We start from the raw sequence: 23,665 nt of genomic DNA on the forward strand, positions 1-23,665 counted from the left end.
ATTCATACCCGGTGACTGGCTCACAACAAACCCACGCCTTGTGGTTAGCGAGTAAATCAACTCTCAAAGGTACACCTTCCCCGTTCAAAATATGGAGATGGAAGTAGCAATCTCTCCTCTATTAAATATCTCGAGCTCTTCAACTTTTCCTCAAAACACTGAACTCCCCAACTTTTACTGTTTTGCACGCTGATTTTTCTCAGACTCGACCCTTAATCAGTAAGAGCTATAAAACTACTTGGGGTTTATGATTCCTATTCTAACATGTGACTTCTACACCAGGGAGCTACAGCCGTATATATCTTAGGGCCACTTTCTGGAGAACAGTAGGAAGACCAATGTTTTTATTTGTTTATAAGGTCCATGCAGATTAAAGTCTGCTCCTAGCGGAGGTTTAAGTTAAAATGAGATTTTTAAAACTCTCTTGAGATTTTCCCCTATTATTATTGATCTAGACTGCTATAAGGTAATCATAAACATAGAAAATATATATAAAGCAGAAGGTACTGTAATGCTAAGGTTTATATATTACATAAATTACACAGAAATCATTTAAGTCTAAAAAACCTTCCAAACACACATGTGAAGCCCCTACTTCCGACCAATATGCTGACCCTAGTACAAGACTCTCTGGAAAGCCCCTTAAAGAGCTGTGACAGTTACCGCAGTCCCGCTCATCTGAGTTGTCCCCACAGTCATTGTTTTGGTCACAGATCCATCGCGAAGGAATGCAGCTCTGATCATCACACCGAAACTCGCTCTCTGTGCATTCCCGGGGGGCTGAAAAAGAAAGCCACGTGGCCATCAGAGGGCACCAGGAATCATACATAGGGGACAGGCTTGTGGACTGGCCTAAGTGTCCTCTGTGCCTAACGCCCTCCTGTGTCCCAAGTCCCAGACTGTCCAGCCTCCAAAAATAGACTTTCCATCTCAATTGTAAGTCTGTAAAGAATGGACTTTGTCAAAAAGTTTGTCCAAAGGTGATTTAATCTTAAGATAATTTTTCATTTCCTGAAACTCCAGATAACCTCCTATAGGATTCAACATGAACTTTCTTATGAACAATAAAATGCCAATTGGATCACCCTTTTGTGTAAGAAGTTTTTAGTCAATTGATTATTGCAGGTGTAACCAGCATCCTGATTCTCTCAACTGCCTATACCTTCTTACTTCCAAAAGGGGACTAAAGTCAGAATGTATTTCATGTTAATCTGAAATCGATATATATCATAAGGCAATGATATATTATAAGTCATCTCAAGTTCTTTTTGAAAAAAAAATAATAAACTTGAGTGTAAATAAATAAGAGACAAAAGATATACTTGGGTAAATATTCTTCTCCCAGAGCTTGATTACAAGCAGCTGAGAAGGAGATGAAAAAGTAGTAATGTACCAGTCAGAAAACAAGAGATCAGGTAGCCGTCCTCCTACCCTTTGAGGATGAACGGCATAGACAGTTGAATTACAGACAAAGAGCAGACATCACCACTCCAGTGGCACGTAAGGATGAAGGACCCTGAACACTCACTACAGTTTTCCTCATCTGAATGGTCTCCACAGTCATTGTGCCCATCACATCTCCAGCGAAGAGGGATGCAGTGGTGATTTGTACAGCGAAACTCCCCAGAAGGTTTGCATGCCATCGACTCTGCAAAGCACAGTCATTGCAAATACTTCAGAAACCCATGGTCAAGAAGTGTCGAAGTAGTCCTGGCTTTCTTGTGAGATGGTCTGAGGCTTACGCTATCATATTCTCAAAGCTCCCAGAAAGAGGAATGCCAGCCACATTCACTGTCGCTATTCCTCTTTAGGCTAAACTGAATCTATCCTACCGTTAGAAACTAGATCCATTCTCTTCTGTAGAAACTGTTCAAAAAATGATTTGGTCCCTGGCTTGCAATTTGCAATGAAGGCCTGGAAAGGAAAATTAAGTGATGCCACCAGCAGACAAAACATGTCCATCACATTGTCTTTACTTGATTAGATTCAGTGTTATTAAAATAACCCAATATCTTCCTTACCTCTCTTCCAACTAAACCTAACACACACACACACACACACACACACACAGACACTGTTTTCAAATTAGAGTATATGCCTAATCTTGGCAAATTCCATTCATTCATTTGGCCTTTTGTCCATAAATTTTCTATGTTGCCAGACACAGAGGATGTGGAAAGCCAGAGGGAGATTCAGAATATGAAAATCTCCAAATAAGAAATATTCTGATTTTGAAATATCCTTTTTAGAGATAGATACCAAATCTTTTCTCTACTCCCCCTTTCATTCCTTTCAATCAATCTCTAAGATTAGACAGACAGTTTAAACTTGTCAAGCGTAAATAGGAATTCTGCATTTGGGAGAAATTACACAAATTCCTAATATCCTCGCAAGGTCTTCCCCAAGTATAGTATCCTTTGAGACACATTTCCTTTAAGACGTATAAAGTAAACTCCCAATATCCCTGTAAAATGCTACAAAAATGTAACATGTTATTAGAGGCGAACAAAGGAAGGATGTGGGAAATCTGCTCTCATCTCCTGCTAAGTTGTTTGTCCCTCCCTCCTCCCCTGCAGCCCCTCCCTACCACAGTCCTGCTCATCGCTGTTGTCCCGGCAGTCATCGAAACCATTGCACACAGCCCACAGGAGGATGCAGCGGTAGTTTGTTTTACAGTCGAATTCCGTATAGTTGTCACAGCGGTAGGCAGGGCTCACTGAAAAGAGAAGAAGGGGCAAGGTCAGAACTGAAGTCTCGGTCCTGCAAGGAAACCAAAGACACCTTTCCATTGTCTTATTTAAGATGCGGTGCTGATGAGTAACGGTGACCGTGTTACCAACCTAACAGACTCTGGCAACTGTGTCTCTTTTAGGTGTGATCTGTTCACCCAAAGCAGAAAGACAGAGTCCTTAAGTTTTCTCACCGTTTCATTCCACTCATTTATGTTGCAGTCACACTTTGGGGGGAGTGGGGCGGGGTGGGGGGAAGAACTGGGTTTGAAGTAAAAAAAAAAAAAACCAGGTTGAAGTGTCAGCTCTGGCATGAAGTAGAAAAGTGACCAGCCACTTAACATGAAGTTCAGGCTCCTCACTTGTAAAATGAGAGTTGGTAACACCCACTTTCCCTACCTCACCATGTTTCTCTGAGGCTCAAAAGAGAAAGTGCTAGATAGACAAAGTGTAAGCCCTTGTTATCATATTCGGGACAGTTAGACATTCGTGTATGGAGAGCAGGAATCAGCCACTTGAGAACAGGGGGCGTGGTTCAACCCGCAGGCTGTGCGTGCGGCTCTCCTTTGCCTTGCGGTGCCGGAAGAGCCGCGGGGAAGAGCCGAGAGGGGGCACCCCATGGGGCTGCAGCAGGGGCTGCACACCCTCTCTCCATCCGTCTTGTTCCCTGCTCCCGGTCAGGCCAGGTCCCTCTCACAGGAACTTACAGCATTCCTGGAGGGGCTCGTCTGAGTAGTCTCCGCAGTCATTGTCTACATCACACTTCCAGCTCTGAGGGATGCAGTGGCCATTGGCACACTTAAAATAGCCCGGCCGGCAGGTCCTGCTGGCACAGTGGGAACTGTCTTCGTCCGAGTTATCTCCGCAGTCGTCCTCCATGTCACACTGCCAGGATTCCGGGATGCAACGTTTGTTGGCACACTGCCATTCGTTGGACTCACACTGGTGATGCTCTGCAAGCGGGAACGTTTGGTTATCAGCTTGGAAGGTGTCAGGAACAAGAGCTCCTAATTTACACTAATGGATCCTGGAGAACTCGATTCTAATTTCTTCTTAGAGGACTTATGCCCTAATGCACTTATTATTAACCAGTACCACTACGTGAGCAGTTAGTCCTTTGACTATTACTGTCTCCTAAATTCTTAAATATCTTTTTCTTGCATGCAGAATTAGGGGATAAGGACTGAATCGCTGACAGCCTACTAAATTCACCTTCTCCTGTACCTGTTGCCCTAATGGACAAAGGTTTTCAAACTCTCTGTTTGTTGCTATTGTTTATGTGTTGATTTTGGTTTGGAGAGTTGTTTTTTTGGGTTTTGATGGGGCTTTTTAAAAATGGAAACATAAATAAATATTACAACTGAGAGTCCCTGTTTAAAATGTGGGAATCCCTCATTTCACCCTCAATGTTAGCTCTCAAAGGAGATTCTATGCACAGCATACAGTAAAGAACCATCAATATAGACAACTTAGTATCTACCTCAACCATCTTCCTTGTAGAGACCTGGGATTTTTTTTAAACTTTATAAAAATAGATATAGGATGGACTCTGAGTTTGTTTTTTTTTTCCCCTAGGATTTTGGACCAGTTTTTGGATTATGACATTCAGAATATCCCTACAGAACCATGGGCGATCAACTATAGAAGTGGGCAGAGAAGGTAGAAAGCAGTTCAACACACCGCAAAGAACCGAGTCTTCATCAGACCCATCAGGGCAATCCTGATGAGCATTGCATATGAAGTGTGGGCTGGTACAGTTGCCATCCATGCACTGGTACTGTCCTAACCGGCAGTAGCGCTGCGGGCAAGTGATGGGCTCGTCGGAACCATCCAAGCAGTCTCTCTGCCCATCACATTTCCACCAGATGGGAATACACCTACACAGAGAAAACAGAGCACTTCTCCTAGCAAAACACCAAGCGGTTAGAGGAGCAGGCAACGACTATCCAGAGAGAAGCAGGGAAAATGGAATTCCAAGGAATGATACACACGAGTTCTCTCACGGCCCAAGAAGAGGATCAATTAAACCTTAGCTACTGTGGAATATTTTCAGAGAAAACATAACAAGGTGACATAGACCAGGTTTGTTAAGACCCAACACACACTGAAAAAATGCTTTGAGTATGATGATTAAATTCCTGCCACGACAAAGAGTGGAGTGTGTGTTTGGAGCTGGGGTTCTGGAAACAGGGATTGGCTGGGACTGTCAGCCAGAGGGATATATGACATTTGGGTACTGGCTGGAAAGCTGGAGGCACTGACATTTTTTGAGAGTCTATGTCATGATGGGTGTATGCTAGATTCTTAACCTAGGATACCTTATTCAATCGTCAAAATAATCTGCCACTGAATCTTAGATGTTATGATTTGCATTAACATCTCCTCTTGACCTCACTCTCTGACTCAGCCCCTAGTCATCAAGGCCTGTGGCCATTGTGAGGGAAATAAGCTGTGACCGTGTTACATAACAAATACAAATCATCAAACATGGATTTGAATGTGTGACCCTGGATCCTCTGGCATAGTCCTCTAAGAAGCTAGGCCAGCATATGTTTGAAAAAGACGGAGAAATTCTATCACTCCTGAGGGCTATTTTTCAGTGTACACTTGTATACATTCTTGGCCCTGAGACTCTGGACAATTCCTTAGAAATTAAAAAAACACACAGTTTGCTTCCTTGCTACAGAAACAAAAACTTGCATGCATGGGCGTAACCATTTGGTTCACAAATTCCTTCTTTCATGGACGAAACTATCGAAGTTAGAGAAAGTTGGACGGTTGGAGATCCAACTTTCCTGGTCTTGGTGCATCCCAAATGAGCCACGTTAATTAGCCAAAATCTTGGTTCATTGGAAAACTCCCATCCCCTGGAGCCTTGAAGTTCAATGTGTGTCCAAGGGCTGGAGAGGCAATGGGGAGAGGGAGAAGAGAGCCTTACATTTCACTGTTGGCACACAGGAATTGGGTGCTAGAGCACATGGGCAGGCACTGGGTGCTGTAACTATGCCGGACAGTATGGAAGTTATCTGGACACTCGCAAGTGAACCCACTGCCTCCTTCTTTGATGAGGCAGAGATGAGAACAGCCACCATTGTTGGTACTGCAGGGATTAGTCACTAGTGAAAGAAGGAAGAAAATATATGTTCATTCACTTAAAGAGAGTATCAAGCACAGACGCGCTGATTACCAGCCGCATAAAACTCATCACCTCTTAGTAAAAAAAAAAACGTTATCCTAGATTCATGCTTTGTGCAAAAGTGCATAAAGAGTACATATGGTAGAGCTGTTTTAGCAACCCTGTTGCTAGTACAGAAAATTGATTTATGTGCTACCAGAAGTGAGGCTTACTCACTGGTGTTGGGCTAGAAAACCTGTGTCTCCCAAAGTTCTTGGAGAGCAGGTGGGAAATTTAGTTTACATCCCACAATCTAAGTTAAAGTTTTCATTTTCAGCAGATGCTATATTCTCTCATCCTAAGGATATAGGCAACAGAAGTTGCACAAGAATCAGGTGGATGGATAAACTGAGCAACAACTATACTACTTTTCTGGGCCGCAACTCAGAGGTAAAGATGAATTTGAACTTCTGTTAAATAACATGAAGAATATTAACTTCCAGAAAAAAATATTTTGCCAATTCTCATTTTTCCTAACTTCCAAGTTTGTCGTATGTTTTAACAAGACACCACGACAAAGTGGGCCTACAAAATCCATTCTATCCCCAAAGAATACTCCAGAACTTGGCTAGATATCAAGTGCAAACAGACATTTAATAAATGATGTTTTATAGTTACTATAACTTTCTTTTAAGCATTTCTTTTAAACTAATCATTTCAGTAGATTGATATTGTAAAGAAATGATTGTTATAAATGCATCCATGTTATTATAATACATCTCTTAGGTGTTACAATTTATTGTGGTTATACAGGAAATGTCCATATTTTCCAGAGGTGCTTTCTTAAGTATTTAGGGCTGAAATGTCAAAAGGCAACATAACAACTGTTGATTCTTATCAAAAAGAAAGCCCAAGGGCTTCCCTGGTGGCGCAGTGGTTGAGAGTCCGCCTGCCGATGCAGGGGACACGGGTTCGTGCCCGCGTCCGGGAAGATCCCACATGCCGCGGAGCGGCTGGGCCCGTGAGCCATGGCCGCTGAGCCTGCGTGTCTGGAGCCTGTGCTCCGCAACGGGAGAGGCCACAGCAGTGGGAGTCCCGCGTACTGACAAAAAAAAAAAAAAAAAAAAAAAAAAAAAGCCCAGATTGATCTTTAAGAACAGAGCAGGTGCTATGAAAAAGAATTGTAAGCAGACTTTTCCAGGAATAGGGGAATAAATTCTAAAGATATTTCCATCCCCTCAACTCTCAGCATTTGCTTTGTAGAAAACACTAGCAAGTAACACCATTCCCAGTATAAATCATGATATTTATGCTTAAAAAACAAAAACAAGAATGGAATGCACAAGACCCTAAAGCAACAGTGCAAAAACTTCCAAATCACTTACTCACCAATTGGCTGCCTGTAGGGATGATACACACGGATGTCATATGGTCTGTGTGTTGTGTTCACCAGCGCCACCCTATTTGACCCATTGTATTTGTTTCCCTTTTCAACTGTCTTTGTGTTCCAATCTGTCCAATAAATGGTGTCTTCAAAAACAGTTATAGCAAAGGGATGAGGCAGTGTCCCAGTTTCGTACACCGTGTGCCGATGGTGGCCCTCCAAATCAGAGTACCTGGAGTCGGAGGAAGGAAGAGTCACTCAGTGAAGATAATGCCCCTCCTCTAATGCCTTTAAGGATAGAGGCTGACAAATCAATGAATAAAGTTCAACCTTCTAGAGGTAACTGAAGTTCAGATCTTCCTCAAAACTTTTAGTCTTCAATTAAAACAAAAACTAAACTTAAAGTTTATTTGGACTGAATGAAAAATGTAAAAGTTGCAAAAGCAATGCGTTAAAAATGGGAATAACCTTTCTCAAGAGCTCATGGAATATTCTCAAGGATAGATCATACCTTGGGTTACAAATCAAGCCTTGGTAACTTTAAGAAACTTGAAATCGTATCAAGGATCTTTACCAACCACAACGCTATGAGACTAGATATCAATTACAGGAAAAAATCTGTAAAAACTACAAACACATGGAGGCTAAACAATACACTATTTAATAACCAAGATATCACTGAAGAAATCAAAGAGGAAATAAAAAAATACCTAGAAACAAATGACAATGAAAACACAACGACCCAAAACCTATAGGATGCAGCAAAAGCAGTTCTAAGAGGGAAGTTTATAGCAATACAATCCTACCTTAAGAAACAAGAAACATCTCAAATAAACAACCTAAACTTACACCTAAAGCAATTAGAGAAAGAACAACAAAAAAACCCCAAAGTTAGCAGAAGGAAAGAAATCATAAATATCAGATCAGAAAAAATGAAAAAGAAATGAAGGAAATAAGAGCAAAGATCAAAAAAACTAAAAGCTGGTTGTTTGAGAAGATAAACAAAATTGATAAACCATTAGCCAGACTCGTCAAGAAAAAAAGGGAGAAGACTCAAATCAATAGAATTAGAAATGAAAAAGGAGAAGTAACAACTGACACTGCAGAAATACAAAGGATCATGAGAGATTTTATTGGCAACTCTATGCCAATAAAATGGACAACCTAGAAGAAATGGACAAATTCTTAGAAATGCACAACCTTCTGAGACTGAACCAGGAAGAAATAGAAAATATGAACAGACCAATCACAAGCACTGAAATTGAAACTGTGATTAAAAATCTTCCAACAAACAAAAGCCCAGGACCAGATGGCTTCACAGGAGAATTTTATCAAACATTTAGAGAAGAGCTAACACCTATCCTTCTCAAACTCTTCCAAAATATAGCAGAGGGAGGAACACTCCCAAACTCATTCTACGAGGCCACCATCACCCTGATACCAAAACCAGACAAAGATGTCACAAAGAAAGAAAACTACAGGCCAATAACACTGATGAACATAGATGAAAAGATCCTCAACAAAATACTAGCAAATAGAATCCAACAGCACATTAAAAGGATCATACACCATGATCAAGTGGGGTTTATCCCAGGAATGCAAGGGTTCAATATATGCAAATCAATCAATGTGATACACCATATTAACAAATGAAAGGAGAAAAACCATATAATCATCTCAATAGATGCAGAGAAAGCTTTTGACAAAATTCAACACCCATTTATGATAAAAACCCTCCAGAAAGTAAGCATAGAGGGAACTTTCCTCAACATAATAAAGGCCATATATAACAAACCCACAGCCAACATCATCCTCAATGGTGAAAAACTGAAACCATTTCCACTAAGATCAGGAGCAAGACAGGGTTGCCCACTCTCACCACTATTATTCAACATAGTTTTGGAAGTTTTAGCCACAGCAGTCAGAGAAGAAAAAGAAATAAAAGGAATCCAAATTGGAAAAGAAGAAGTAAAGCTGTCACTGTTTGCAGATGACATGATACTATACATAGAGAATCCTGAAGATGCCAGCAGAAAACTACTAGAGCTAATCAATGAATTTGGTAAAGTAGCAGGATACAAAATTAATGCACAGAAATCTCTTGCATTCCTATACACTAATGATGAAAAAACTGAAAGTGAAATTAAGGAAACACTCCCATTTACCACAGCAATAAATAGAATAAATACCTAGGAATAAACCTACCTAAGAAGAAAAAAGAACTGTAGGCAGAAAACTATAAGACTGATGAAAGAAATTAAAGATGATACAAACAGATGGAGAGATACACCATGTTCTTGGATTGGAAGAATCAACATTGTGAAAATGACTATACTACCCAAAGCAATCTACAGATTCAATGCAATCCCTATCAAACTACCAGTGGCATTTTTCACAGAACTAGAACAAAAAATTTCACAATTTATATGGAAACACAAAACACCCTGAATAGCCAAAGCAATCTTGAGAAAGAAAAACGGAGCTGGAGGAATCAGGCTCCCTGACTTCAGACTATACTACAAAGCTACAGTAATCAAGACAGTATGGTACTGGCACAAAAACAGAAAGATAGATCAATGGAACAGGATAGAAAGCCCAGAGATAAACCCATGCACATATGGTCACCTTATCTTTGATAAAGGAGGCAAGAATATACAGTGGAGAAAAGACAGCCTCTTCAATAAGTGGTGCTGGGAAAACTGGACAGCTCCATGTAAAAGAATGAAATTAGAACACTTCTTAACACCATACACAAAAATAAACTCAAAATGGATTAAAGACCTAAATGTAAGGCCAGAAACTATCAACTCTTAGAGGAAAACATAGGCAGAACACTCTGTGACATAAATCACAGCAAGATCCTTTTTGACCCACCTCCTAGAGAAATTGAAATTAAAAACAAAAATAAACAAATGGGACCTAATGAAACTTAAAGGCTTTTGCACAGCAAAGGAAACCATAAACAAGATGAAAAGACAACCCTCAGAATGGGAAACAATATTTTCAAATGAAGTAACTGACAAAGGATTAATCTCCAAAATTTACAAGCAGCTCATGCAGCTCAATATCAAAAAAACAAACAACCCAATCGAAAAATGGGCAGACGACCTACATAGACATTTCTCCAAAGAAGATATACAGATTGCCCACAAACACATGAAGGAATGCTCAACATCACTAATCATTAGAGAAATGCAAATCAAAACTACAATGAGATATCATCTCACACCTGTCAGAGTGGCCATCATCAAAAAATCTATAAACAATAAATGCTGGAGAGGGTGTGGAGAAAAGGGAACCCTCTTGCACTGTTGGTGGGAATGTAAATTGATACGGCCACTATGGAGAACAGTATGGAGGTTCCTTAAAAAGCTAAAAATAGGGGCTTCCCTGGTGGCGCAGTGGTTGAGAGTCCGCCTGCCGATGCAGGGGACATGGGTTTGTGTCCCGGGCCGGGAAGATCCCACATGCCGCGGAGCGGCTAAGCCCGTGAGCCATGGCCGCTGAGCCTGCACGTCCGCAGCCTGTGCTCCGCAATGGGAGAGGCCACAGCAGTGAGAGGCCCGCATACAGCAAAAAAAAAAAAAAAAAAAAAAAAAGCTAAAACTAGTACTACCATATGACCCAGCAATCCCTCTACTGGGCCTGTACCCTGAGAAAATCATAATTCAAAAAGAGTCATGTACCAAAATATTCATTGCAGCTCTATTTACAATAGCCAGGACATGGAAGCAACCTAAGTGTCCATCGATAGATGAATGGATAAAGAAGATGTTGCACATAAATACAAGGGGATATTACTCAGCCATAAAAAGAAACGAAATTGAGTTATTTGTAGTGAGGTGGATGGACCTAGAGTCTGTCATAAAGAGTGAAGTAAGTCAGAAAGAGAAAAACAAATACTGTATGCTAACACATATACATGGAATATAAAAAAAAAAATGGTCATGAAGAACCTAGGGGCAAGATGGGAATAAAGATGCAGACCTACTAGAGAATGGACTTGAGGATATGGGGAAGGGGAAGGGTAAGCTGGGACAAAGTGAGAGAGTGGCATGGACATATATACACTACCAAACTCAAAATAGATAGCTAGTGGGAAGCAGCCGCATAGCACAGGGAGATCAGCTCGGTGCTTTGTGACCACCTAGAGGGGTGGGATAGGGAGCGGGAGGGAGGGAGACGCAAAAGGGAAGAGATATGGGGACATATGTATACGTATAAGTGATTCACTTTGTTATAAAGCAGAAACTAACACACCATTGTAAAGCAATTATACTCTAATAAAGATGTTAAAAAAAATCAAAACAAAAAAAAATAGGAATAACCAGAGGAGTTTAAAGATCACTAATTCCTAACCACAGCTGCTTTCCTGCTGATGCAGCTGGTTCAGCTCTTGAAGGTTTATAATCTCTTATGTTGATGTTCTCCATGAAGCATTCTTTCAATATCCTGGGATGAACACTGTTTCCTAAGCCATCAGAGGAAAGCAATCTAAAGCTGGACTTCTGTCTCCTCAGGAAGACAAGGGAAGAAGCAGTTTTCAGAGACAGCTTGATTCTCAGTATAACCTGAGCGGGATAGACTAGCTGAGTTAACCTAGAGGCCAGCAGGGTTAGCTTTGTACACACTGGTAGCACATGTATTATTAATCATGACCCAGACATTATTAGTGAATCTAGGTCTCATTCATTCCTCTGAACCTATGTCAGAATACTGATATTTTAATATTTAAAAAACTGGGAGCAGACCCTAAAACTCACAAGAGGTGGAATGAGCTAGCAACTAAAAGTTGATAACATTAGCCGTGTGATGTTAGAAATTTTTTCCAAAATATCATAATTTATGGAAACTTAAAGAAGGAAAGATATTCAGGAAAACCTGAATATCTTCTTGACCTCTGTTAATAAGACTGCAGATAAATGACCAGAACTTAGTCATTATCTGTTTCTTTAAAAAGGTCATAAACCAGAAAGCAGTCTTGTCTTCTCCTTCAGTTCTTGCATGATCTCTATATAAAGACCTCAGATACTTTTGTGGGTATTTTTTGTCAAGTGTAATTTTTTTCAAAATAAATTTAATGGAATGACAGGATTTTTTAAACCTTTAAAATAGCTCTAGTGAATTAACGACAATTCCCTGCTTTTGCATGCAACAGGCTGTGTATCTGGGTACTAGTTCATAAATGCCCAGAAGACATTACCCTAGTCCAACTAGGCCATAATTAGCAATGCCCCGAAATAAACATGTACTGCTTGGCTAATAATTTGTATTATCTTTTTTACAAGGAGTACTTTTCATTGAACAGTATAATTTTTCCAAGTCTATTAATCATATATTTGGGAGGGTAGGGTAAAGTAAAGGGATAAGGGAATTAAGATGAGTTGAGCACTAAGTTGACTACCATAGGGGAGAGGTTACTAGCTGCTTTTTTAGGAGTATAAGCAGTAAAAGCACCAAGACAATATCCTGATCTGTATGACTTCAGAGTTCATGCTCTTTCTCTTGCACCATACCATAGAGCTTGGCACCTATAGGCACTTTAGTTAGAAGTGACTTCCAACAAACAGGCCAGTTAGAAGCTGCCTGGGAAAAATGCACTGGCAACACAAGCACTGGTGTTTAGAATCAGCAGTCACCCAGTTTGCTTTATTCTTTTCTAAGTACGTACTCAATGTAACCCAGGTGGGCATCTGTCCAGTACAGTAGATCATTGGTGTAATCAATGGTGAGGCCATTGGGCCACTTGATCTTGGTAGAAATAATCACAGACTTATGGGTTCCGTCCATGCCTACTCTCCCAATGTATGCTCGGTCAGCCCAGTCTCCCCAGTAGACATGCCTGTTGGAGCAAACACAAAGGGTCAGTCCCTGAAGCCAAAAGAACTCAGTGGCAAAGACATAAGCTTTCTCCAATTAGAGAAATGGAGTTTACATCCTACAGAGCCTTTCACAAACGAAAGAGAACAGAAAATAATCTAACAGGGCATGATGCACAGGAAATGCTCAGGAATGAACATGATTAACTGGGGATTTCAGTGGATTTGACATGGAAAGTCCAGTAAAGGTGGGTTGTTGTTTTTTTAAACCATAAATTACTTGCATGCAGCCAAATGTGACTTTGAAAGTGAAATGGTGTGTCATGGCAAAGAAAATAGAATAGCCGATGAATAGCATTTGAACAAGCCATGCTTCTACCCATTACACTAAGCCATTTACCAGGTAGGAAAAGCAGAAGACAAACTCCAACAAGACACTGGCCTTGATGTCACTACGTGAACAGCCTTTGTGGTAACAGAGGTGGAAGAAGGGCATGAAAGAAGAGCCCAAGATTACAGGGAGACAATACCCATATCGAGGGTGAAGGGCAATTCCTCTGGGATTCTCAATGCAGAAGGTGTTGTTGGCATCCACACAGTGCTCGGCCAGCTTGCGGCGGTATCGACCATTGAGGTCAGAGACAGAAAGGCAATTCAGGTGGGAATCCACCCAATACAGCTTTCTGAAAATGGAGAAATGGAGAACCAGGAGTTATAGCCATTTTACTTGAGAAAAAAAGGCACATTTAGCCACACAATTTCCGATCCAAGCACTTTTCCCCCAGGCAAACAAGGACAAGGGGAAACACAGTTGACCTTCCTGCAATGAGGCAACAGAAGATGCAAGAATGTGTGCTACTCTTCCTGATGTCACCTTACAACAGGAAATTCTGGGGCCACACTTCACACAAGGATTCTAGCTTTACTTGCTTCATGCAGCAAAAGGCATCTTCCCCAAGCAATGTTCCAGGCTTTAGAGGAGCAGGGAAGCGGAAGTGAGAGTGATCAATGAGTATCATGAACTACAGTTTAAGTGATCGAGTCAAGGAAACAAACTTGTCTAAGTGCTATCATTGAGACTGCACAAGGGAACTCTGAATCATGGCATCCTTCAGATAAAGAAAAACCTGACCCCCTCCCTGGCCCCGTCCCAGTAGGCTGGCAAAATGAGTTTCTTACCCTGTGCCAAGTTTTACTTAAACTCAAAAAGCTTTAGAAACTTATTAGAATCTCTTACCTCAAGGATATTTCAGTTCTGAATATACTGCTATTCAATAAAATCCATTTATTTTCTATAAGGCGGGTTCTTAATCTGGGGTCCTTAATCTGACACCAGGGTAGCCTAGGCTCTGGGGGCGGGGGGTGTACCTTCTAAAACTGATGCAAAATTGTATAAGCATAAATTTGTTAAGTGGCTTTATCCAGCAAGGGGTCTGTGGGTATCACCAGAGTCTTAAAGTATCCATAACCTTCCAAAGGGTTCAAAACTCCTAGAATGAGTGTCATTTGAGATCTGATAGTCAATTCCTACTGAAACGATTTCTCTTCCAAAAGACCCCAACGTCTCCTTGCCAGAGGTAAGCCTGATCCAACCATGCGAGGTGTCAGAATATTTAACTGTTAGGACAGTAGCATCTTTTTAGGCTTGGGGATGAGGGAATGAGTATGCATAAATGCACAAGCCTTGCTATTTAATTCAGTTGGGTAAATCCTGATGTATGAGATGGCCACAATTTTAGATTCCAACATTGTAGAGGGTAATAACAGCAATAATAATAGCAAACATCTATTAAATGCCAAGCCCTGGGCTAAGGACTTTTTTTAATAGTATATTATTTAATATCTTATTCCTGTTTTCTTTTTTTTTTTGCAGTACGCGGGCCTCTCACTGCTGTGGCCTCTCCCGTCGCAGAGCACAGGCTCCGGACGCGCAGGCTCAGCAGCCATGGCTCACGGGCCCAGCCGCTCCGCGGCATGTGGGATCTTCCGGGACCGGGGCACGAACCCGTGTCCCCTGCATTGTATCGGCAGGTGGACTCTCAACCACTGCGCCACCAGGGAAGCCCATTATTCCTGTTTTCTTGATGAGGCTGCTGAGGCCCAGAGGTTGCTGATTAGTAAGAGCTAGAGCAGGCATTCAAGACTGGCTCCACCACAGGGCACTCCACTCTGTGGAGCTTCCTGCCAACTCATTAATTTCTCTTTATTCCACAGTCAAAACACTGACCCAGTGAACAGAATATGGAGAAGACACTCCATGCGCACTCCAGGAAAAATTAAGAGGACTGAGAACCGGCACAATTTTCCACTGTGCATAATGGTGCTTTGAAAAACTTGTATATCAAGTTTAAGGGCCTTGGAAACCAAACATCCTTGAGTTCGCTATGAACATCTTTATTGATATTGGGGAAATGGTTTCAAATTTCAATGTAATTAGTATCTTAGAATTGTCCCCTACAAACTTAAATGTGACTGGGTTCTATCCTGCCTTGTGTTTTAAGGAATGTTTAGCCTGGCTGTACTCCTTCTTGAACATTTGAGAAAATGCTTCGGTCATGAGATATTTTATCCTACCCTCACCCTAGACGTTTTTGCTCCATCTTTCTCAGTACCACATATGTACCTAATTCTTTCCCCTGGTCAAGAACATGCCTAGAATGAGAGGAAAGTAGCTGAAATCCAGGGGAAAATCTCATCCTATCAGTTTTGGGGAGAGAGGGCTGAATGACAATATCAAGGCTAAAATATTACCTTTTCTTGCATTGCAGCAAAGGATGAGATAGGAGCAGTACCACAATTAGTTCTGTTCCTGCAAATCATTAATCACTATGCTTTTTGACACACAAAAGAGCCACTATATATAAAATACTTGTATTCACATGATCAAGATTTTATTCATTTTTCTGTAGGCAGTCCTTGAGCACCTATGGCAGGCCAGTTACTGTTCAGGTAGAACTAGGGGGCCAATTCTCCATCCCCCATCTTAGGACCTTTACCCTTAAGATGGTCAAACAGAGAAGACGTGGAAGAGTCCTCTGTAGGTCTGAGGTGACTGAAGCAATAATATTTGCAGGCTAAGTGCCTCCAGCTTCATGTCAACCACAAAGGCAAATATCTGATAGATTCGATATTCAATAGAGATGTGAAGAAGTGTGGTTGAGTTGGTGGACTTGAATTAAAGTATCACCATCTCCCTCAAAGATGCTCAGAGTTTCAAGTCGGCCATTCTCCATTTTACAACCAGCCCAGGCTGTGAATAAATAGCATTGCAAGCAGCCTGTGAACGCCAGGAAAGCAGGGGCTGTGTCTGTCTTGTTGACCTCTAGACCCCAGTTCCTAGCATAGCACTGCATGCAGGAGGCACTTAGGCAACAGCTTTCGATGACTGAATGCACCAACAAATGCATGCATCATCCCTTCACAACACCTCCAGTTCACTGAATGGCCAGTAATAACAGAGCTCTTTCCTCCTTTGTGATGCCCCTCCCCATGAAATTGATATCATAAATTCTTAAAATCATTAGATTTTAGGTTCTGTGGTATCCCATTTGATTATTAGGTACATAGCAGAAAAAAACAAAAACATGCAGAAGCATTAAAATGTATCCACCCATTAACCCAAGTTGGAAAAGATCAGCTCTCTGTTAGGATGGAAACACGGTTTGAATACTTTTTTAAAAGCAAAAAGCCTTTTAACTCTTAAAAAGCTCCTCAGCTTTTTCTTACCTGGTAACCCAGTCGACAGCCAGACTTTCTGTACCCGGTAGATTGTACTTTATGACTGTCTCCCTGTTTGTCTTATTCAGAAACATTCTCTCAATGACTTTATTCTCTATATCAAGCCAGTACAATCTCTTTTCTACTCGGTCAAAATCCACTGCCACAGCATTACCCAGTCCTTGCAAGATGAGGGAGTATAAATGGCCATCGATAGTTAGATTTCTCAAATAGTAACGGTTGCTAAAAATGAGATCGGGCTCGATGTTGCTGTTCTGCCGGCAGGTCTTTCCATCTGGCTCACGGATGTAGCCTGGGGCACACTTGCAGATGTAAGAGCCCAGTACGTTCTCACACTTCTGGCTACAGACAAAGGGCGTCTCCTTGCATTCATCAATATCAACACAAGTCCGCTTGTCAGACAACAGCTTGTAACCAGGGTTACAAGAACAATAGAAACTGGTTAAAGTGTCTGTGCAATTGTGGTCGCAGCCACTGAGTGAAGGGTCATTGCATTCATTAACACCTGTAGGTAAAAGACAGTTATCAGAGAACCTAAGTTGACAGCAACGGATTCACCATAATGGTCCAAAGTCAACCTTCCCACTGGACAGACCCAACCCTTTTTGTTTCGTTTTGTTTTGCTTCGTTTGGACAGACCCAATTCTTAATGAATCATGCTAAAAGAAGACAGATAGGAAGGGATTTCTAAAGGCCCTACATTATTCAAAAGTCACTCTTACTCAACTTCTTCCCAACTTGATCCTTCACCAGTGGTTTTAACAACTAATACAACCAACAAGTTTGACTTCTAATCCTATACCTGCCAATCTTCTTTTAATCGATAAATTTAGAAGTGAAAGAGCAGGAGAGAGAAGAAAGAAGAGCAGAAGAGCCCACACAGTGGTGTGCTGGTAAAACAGGTCTGGGGTGTGGGGTGGGATGGGGGGAGGGGGGAGCTCTAATTTGTAGCCTCTTCCATTTCAATGGTGCCACGACTCACACCATGGCCAATTTCAGGCTCCCAGTGTGACATCCCTGAACATGGAGATGGGAAGAGAAGTGCTCACTTGACTGAGTCTCACAAATGGGATGAGCCACCCAGCACCCCAGGAGGGTACCTCTGGCTGGTCCTGTGACACGTGGCCATTCTCATTCAAAAACTACACAGCGGGGAGAACACTTCCTTAAGATTCTGGACTTTATAAATTCTAGACTGGTTTACTTGTGGGAGTTTGGTGGGGGTGGGGGGAGGGGCTGCCAGTTAAACTCTCCCCTTTAGCCACCTGAGGATGAAAATTAAGAACAGGCTAAGGGGACTTCTCTGGTGGCGCAGCGGTTAAGAATCCGCCTGCCAATGCAGGAGACACGGGTTCGAGCCCTGGTCCGGGAAGATCCCACATGCCGCAAAGCAACTAAGCCCACGAGCCACAATTACTGAAGCCCGCGCGCCCAGAGCCCGTGCTCCACAACAAGAGAAGCCACCGCAATGAGAAGCCTGTGCACAGCAACGAAGAATAGCCCCCGCTCCCCGCAATTAGAGAAAGCCTGCGTGCAGCAACGAAGACCCAATACAGCCAAAAATAAAAATAAATAAAATAAATAAATTTATTTAAAAAAAAAACAAACAGGCTAAGGAATCCTAGCAGAGAGGCAGTGAAGGAAACAAGTCATTGCAAGAGGCCAAAGAGAATCAACACTCTCTGCTGTTAGATACCGTTGGCCTGAATTTGTTCATCTCCTGTTCTCTGTAATGACTGCCTAACTCATGAATTAGTCCAAAAAATGTTTGTGACTGACCTTAGATACCAAGAAATCCTTGCTTTTTGCTAGACAAGCAATAGTAATTTTCTGGCAATGTTCTACTTAGAGAACCAACTGACAAGTCCTGCTAAGTCATGAAGGGTTGAAAATCCACATTGTCCCCCTGGTTTCCTTCTCCCCGATCTTCTGTTATACTCACCACATCCTTTCTCATCACTGTTGTCTAAACAGTCATCTAGGTGGTTGCAGACTTTCACCATCTCGATGCAGTTCCCATTGTCACACCTGAACTGATGAGGGGGACACGTGGTCTCCGGGGTGTGACACAGGTGTTCCAGCTCATCTGAGTCATCTCCACAGTCATTTTCCCCATCACAGACGAAGGCCTTATAAATGCAGAGCCCATTCTGACAGGTAAAATGGACCTTGTCGCAGGCAGGGTACACGCAGTCCCTCTCATCACTGTAGTCACCACAGTCGTTGCGCCGGTCACACCTGTGTCATGAAACCCAGTACCACTCTTGAGAGGGTTTTTTAAATATGTTTCCAGCATTTAAAATCAGAATATTTCAGGTGAAAATCCAGATACGCAACTTCCCTCCACACAAATGACGCTGACTAGTGTCTGCGTCTCTTAGCTGGAGCACTTGCCCAAGGTCCACCTCACCTGCCCCTCACTGTTGCCTGGTTGACCCTGAGCCGCAGCGCCCAGACCCATTTATCATCATGCTCACACCGTTATTCTTCTTACAGCAGAGAGAAGAGAATGAAGTATTTCTTGTACCCATGCCTCTACTCCAAGTGGAAAACCAAGAGCCTCAGCTACCTCAAGAAAGAACTTTCTTCTAGCAAGCCCACTTCATTCATCTCTCTGACCCTCCGTGCAAGGTCATGTTATGACCTTCATGGACCCTAGGCACTTTTGCCTTCATGGGCCCCTTCCTCCATAAAAATATTTATTTATTTCCCTAGAATAGTCAAATTCATAGAGTCAGAAAGTACATTGGTAGATGCCAGGGGCCGGGGGTTAAGGGGAGTGGGGAGGGCGAATGGGGAGTTAGTGTTTAAAGAGGACAGATTTTCGGTTTAGGAAGGTGAAAAATTCCAGAGACGGATGATGGTAAGAGTTGCACAGCAATGTGAATATACTTAGTGCCACTGAACTGTATGTACACTTAAATGTGGTTAAAATAGTATGTTTTATATTATGTGACTTTTACCACCATAAAAAACATTTATAATTAAGGACCACATTGGTATAAAGCCAGATATATTAATATTATTTGGTATTATAATACTTTCTTTGACCTAAACTTTCTTTTTTTTTTCTTTTGATTTTAAAAGAAATCCAAACATTTTCATAGACCACTAACAGTACCATGGGCTCCAGGCCCCAGTCCTGCCTCATGGAAGTTTAGGTTTGTTGGTAGATTGTTTAATCCCCAATTCACCTGAACCAGTCGGGGATACACAGTCCATTACTACAGGTGAACTCCGTTTCAGAGCAGGATCTCCTGGTGCAGTTCTGGTGCTCATCATAGGCATCAGAGCAATCCGCATCGCCATCACAAACCCAAGATTGAGGGATGCACCTCCTGGATGGAGACACGCTACTTACACAGAGAAACTCAGAACTTGAGCAGCTGTGACTCTCTGAAACCAAAGCACATGAGAATCAGAAATCACATGAGAGCTCATTCTAGAAGTCAAATTCATTCTGAAGCATTATTTATCTTGCTTGACATTACATAATAGTCTGAGGGATGAAAGGAAATGAAGGGAAAATAGGTAGACAAACTACGCTCCCAAATTTTCATTTTAATTGCTTTGGATCTTTGATTTTTTTTCAGAAGTAAAAAATAAAGGTAGGGCTTCCCTGGTGGTGCAGTGGTTGAGAGTCCGCCTGCCGATGCAGGGGATACAGGTTCATGCCCTGGTCCGGGAAGATCCCACATGCCGCGGAGCGGCTGGGCCCGTGAGCCATGGCCGCTGAGCCTGAGCGTCCGGAGCCTGTGCTCCGCAATGGGAGAGGCCACAACAGTGAGAGGCCCACGTACCGCAAAAAAAAAAAAAAAACACACACACACACAAAACAAACAAACAAACAAAAAAAAAAACTACTCACATTTTATTAATTGGATACCAAAAATCCCTTACATTTGGTAACATTTTTTAGTTTACAAAGTATAATCACTCAAACACAATGTGAGATAGGCATTTTTATGCCAGTTTTACAGATGAGAAAACTGAAGCTCGCAATGGTTGACTAGATAGCTCAAAGTCATAGAATTTTCCAAAAAGCTAGGGCTTCTTTCCTAGGTATATAGGAGCTGTGTATGTCAATAAGAGTTGTCAGAAACCAAGACACTGTTAGGAAAGAGCTAAGATGCTAACATGTAATCATGAAAGCCTGCAGAATAAAATACAGGTATTTTATCCAATCTCACTGAGGGTAAAGAGGAGACAAGAGAAAGGCAGTCTTGGTGAGGAGATATAGGAGAAAAGTATATGCTACAGTCCATGTTTGTGCAGCTGCCAACCACCCATTTCATAGAATATATGTAGAACCATGGACCACCACCAAAGTCATGGACATATGAGGTAACAATCAAATGCAGACATCATGGAGTCATTGTTTTTATTATTCTACCATGGAAAGACACTCTTCCAAGACACCTTAGCTAAGAGTTCTATGCTCTGTTGGTAATGGGAGATGGTGTTCCATAGTTTGTTCCATAATTCACTTAAAAGGAATGACCCCCCCACCCCCTAACAGCTCTAGGGTAATGGATAAAACTGGAGGCACAGTTAATTGCAACACTATTAAAACTGCTATTAAGAGTGGCCAACTGAGTTCTCTTTATCTGCTCTAGAAATGTAGGACATTATTTCCATTACCTAAATGCAACAGAAAAAAAGTAAACATTAAAATCATTTTTCATCATTTTAAAGCATTTAAGTGAATGGTATCAAACATTCTTGGGCGTAAAAATAAAGGTAACATTCTATCTGTGTGCATTCAACAAAGAGGAACCTCTCTGACAACCATATACTCCAAAGACAGAAAAATAAATCTACTGAGTTTCTCTAGAATGTGACAATGCAGAGGAATTGACTGTTTGCACTTACCACAGTGGTGTCTTTCATCCTCATCACTCATGTCCCCACAGTCATTATCACCATCACAGACCCACTCTACTTGGATGCACCTGTTATTGTCACACCTGAATTCATCACTGAAGCATGTGGGCTCAGAAAACTCTGAAAAAATATAAAAAGCACTCTTGGTGAGAAGAGTGGTTTGCAGTCCAGGAATCTTGAGAGAAGCCTACGACAGCATGGGCTTTCTAGAACACCAATTAGAGTTCTTTAATCATATCCCACATGTCAACGAATCAAGTTGTCATATGCCAATAAACCCAGAGACCCCTCAAAATTAGCCTAGGGCTAAAGAAAATTTAATTTTAACCACTAAAAATACAGCACAATAATAACAGTAAGGAGAAACATGACCTTTCATAAGCTGGTAAGAAAAGAGTACATATCAATACAGTCTTTGAAAGAAACATATCCCCTTTGACACAGGAATGCTACTCCTAGAGATCTAGCCTATAAGAATCTTCCCACATATGCAGGATGTTCATGCTAGCATTATGTCTTATAGTGAAAAAATGGAAACCACCTAAATATCCATCAGCTGGGAAAGGGATAAAAACACATGGAACACCCATACTTTATAGCAACATTCAGCAGTGCAAAGGAATCAGATAGAGCTGCACTTTCTAAGTGACAAGCTACTGTTAGGCTAAAAAAAAAAAAGTGGGGGGGAAATTGCAGAAAAAATATAGGTAGTAAGATCCTATTTGTGTTTTAAAAACTACATGTCAGGATATATAGATAAAGATAAGAAGAATTCACACTTAATAGTGATTATGTCTAGGGAGGGAGGGGACTGTAGGAGGGTGAAGGAGTGGGGATTTTACTCTTTTATATACATCTTATTATCTCTTTAAAATAATATCTGTGTATAGGATGTGCACCAACCTTATTGTGGTAATCATTTCATGATGTATGTAAATCATGCTCTATACCTTCAACTTACACAGTGCTGTATGTCAATTATATCTCAATAAAACTAGAAAAAGATATCTCTGCATATTATGAGAATGCATTCATTTTAGATTGCGTGTTTACTTCTATTTAAATATGTCAGACAGTTGGTACTAATTGCTATTACTATGACTTTGGTTCCCATGGAGAAGTCTGGAAACTATATTTATTCTTCGTATATTTGAACCAATAGTTCATATATTTAAACCAATCTCTAAGACTATTCTACCCACCTAACAGTTATTAATTATTTCCTTTACAAATCCTCAAAACTCTATGTGCCCTTTGTTTTCTCAAAACTCTTAGTGTTGGGGAAAAAGAAATTGGCAAAGAGCTTCTAATACCACTTTCTATTAGCCACAGAATTTGAACCTGAGGGAAGATAGGAATAGAAAATAGTCTGAATTCAGCTGCAAAACTAGGCTAATGGTCTTAAGAAAATACCCCTCCAGGGACTTCCCTGGTGGCGCAGTGGTTGGGAATCTGCCTGCCAATGCAGGGGACACAGGTTCGAACCCTGGTCCGGGAAGATCCCACATTGCCGTGGAGCAACTAAGCCCGTGCGCCACAACTACTGAGCCTGTGTGCCACAGCTACTGAAGCCCGCGCGCCCTAGAGCCCGTGCTCTGCAACAAGAGAAGCCACCACTGTGAGAAGCCCATGCACCACAACTAGAGAAAGCCTGCGCGCAGCAACAAAGACCCAACGCAGCCAAAATAAATAAATAAATTTATAAAAAGAAAAAAGAAAATACCACTCCAAAAAAAAGCTTTATATGTGATGGTACTTACTGCAGTGATATTTATAATACAGGAAAAAAATAAAGCAATCTAAATGCTTAAAATAGAGGCAGTTAACTCAATGATCATATAACCACTCAATGGAATATCACACAGCCATTAAACAGGAGTATGAAGACTTTGTAACAGGGGTCAGCAAACTCTCTCTTAACCAGACAGTATATATCTTAGGCTCACAGGCCATATGTTCTCTGTCGCGTCTACTTGACACTGCCATTGTAGCCAAA

At 41.4% G+C, this 23,665-nt stretch overlaps 1 protein-coding gene across 1 annotated transcript in view; it reads right to left on the reverse strand.

Annotated features, from left to right (window-relative positions):
• LRP2 (LDL receptor related protein 2) overlaps positions 1–23,665 on the reverse strand; it is a gene marked incomplete at both ends in the record, with an annotated part of 195,552 nt that overhangs the window by 34,185 nt on the left and 137,702 nt on the right. The window contains 13 exons of the mRNA XM_082840763.1: positions 664–780; positions 1,529–1,648; positions 2,588–2,716; positions 3,437–3,682; positions 4,410–4,606; positions 5,668–5,845; positions 7,234–7,460; positions 12,900–13,070; positions 13,578–13,730; positions 16,774–17,290; positions 18,728–19,023; positions 19,980–20,181; positions 21,658–21,789. Coding sequence (XP_082696889.1) covers positions 664–780; positions 1,529–1,648; positions 2,588–2,716; positions 3,437–3,682; positions 4,410–4,606; positions 5,668–5,845; positions 7,234–7,460; positions 12,900–13,070; positions 13,578–13,730; positions 16,774–17,290; positions 18,728–19,023; positions 19,980–20,181; positions 21,658–21,789 — 2,685 coding nt within the window. The remainder of the gene's footprint in view (positions 1–663; positions 781–1,528; positions 1,649–2,587; positions 2,717–3,436; positions 3,683–4,409; positions 4,607–5,667; positions 5,846–7,233; positions 7,461–12,899; positions 13,071–13,577; positions 13,731–16,773; positions 17,291–18,727; positions 19,024–19,979; positions 20,182–21,657; positions 21,790–23,665) is intronic.

This window comes from Leucopleurus acutus (genome assembly GCF_964270905.1).
Source record: "Leucopleurus acutus genome assembly, chromosome: 6".
NCBI classification, from domain to species: domain Eukaryota; kingdom Metazoa; phylum Chordata; class Mammalia; order Artiodactyla; family Delphinidae; genus Leucopleurus; species Leucopleurus acutus.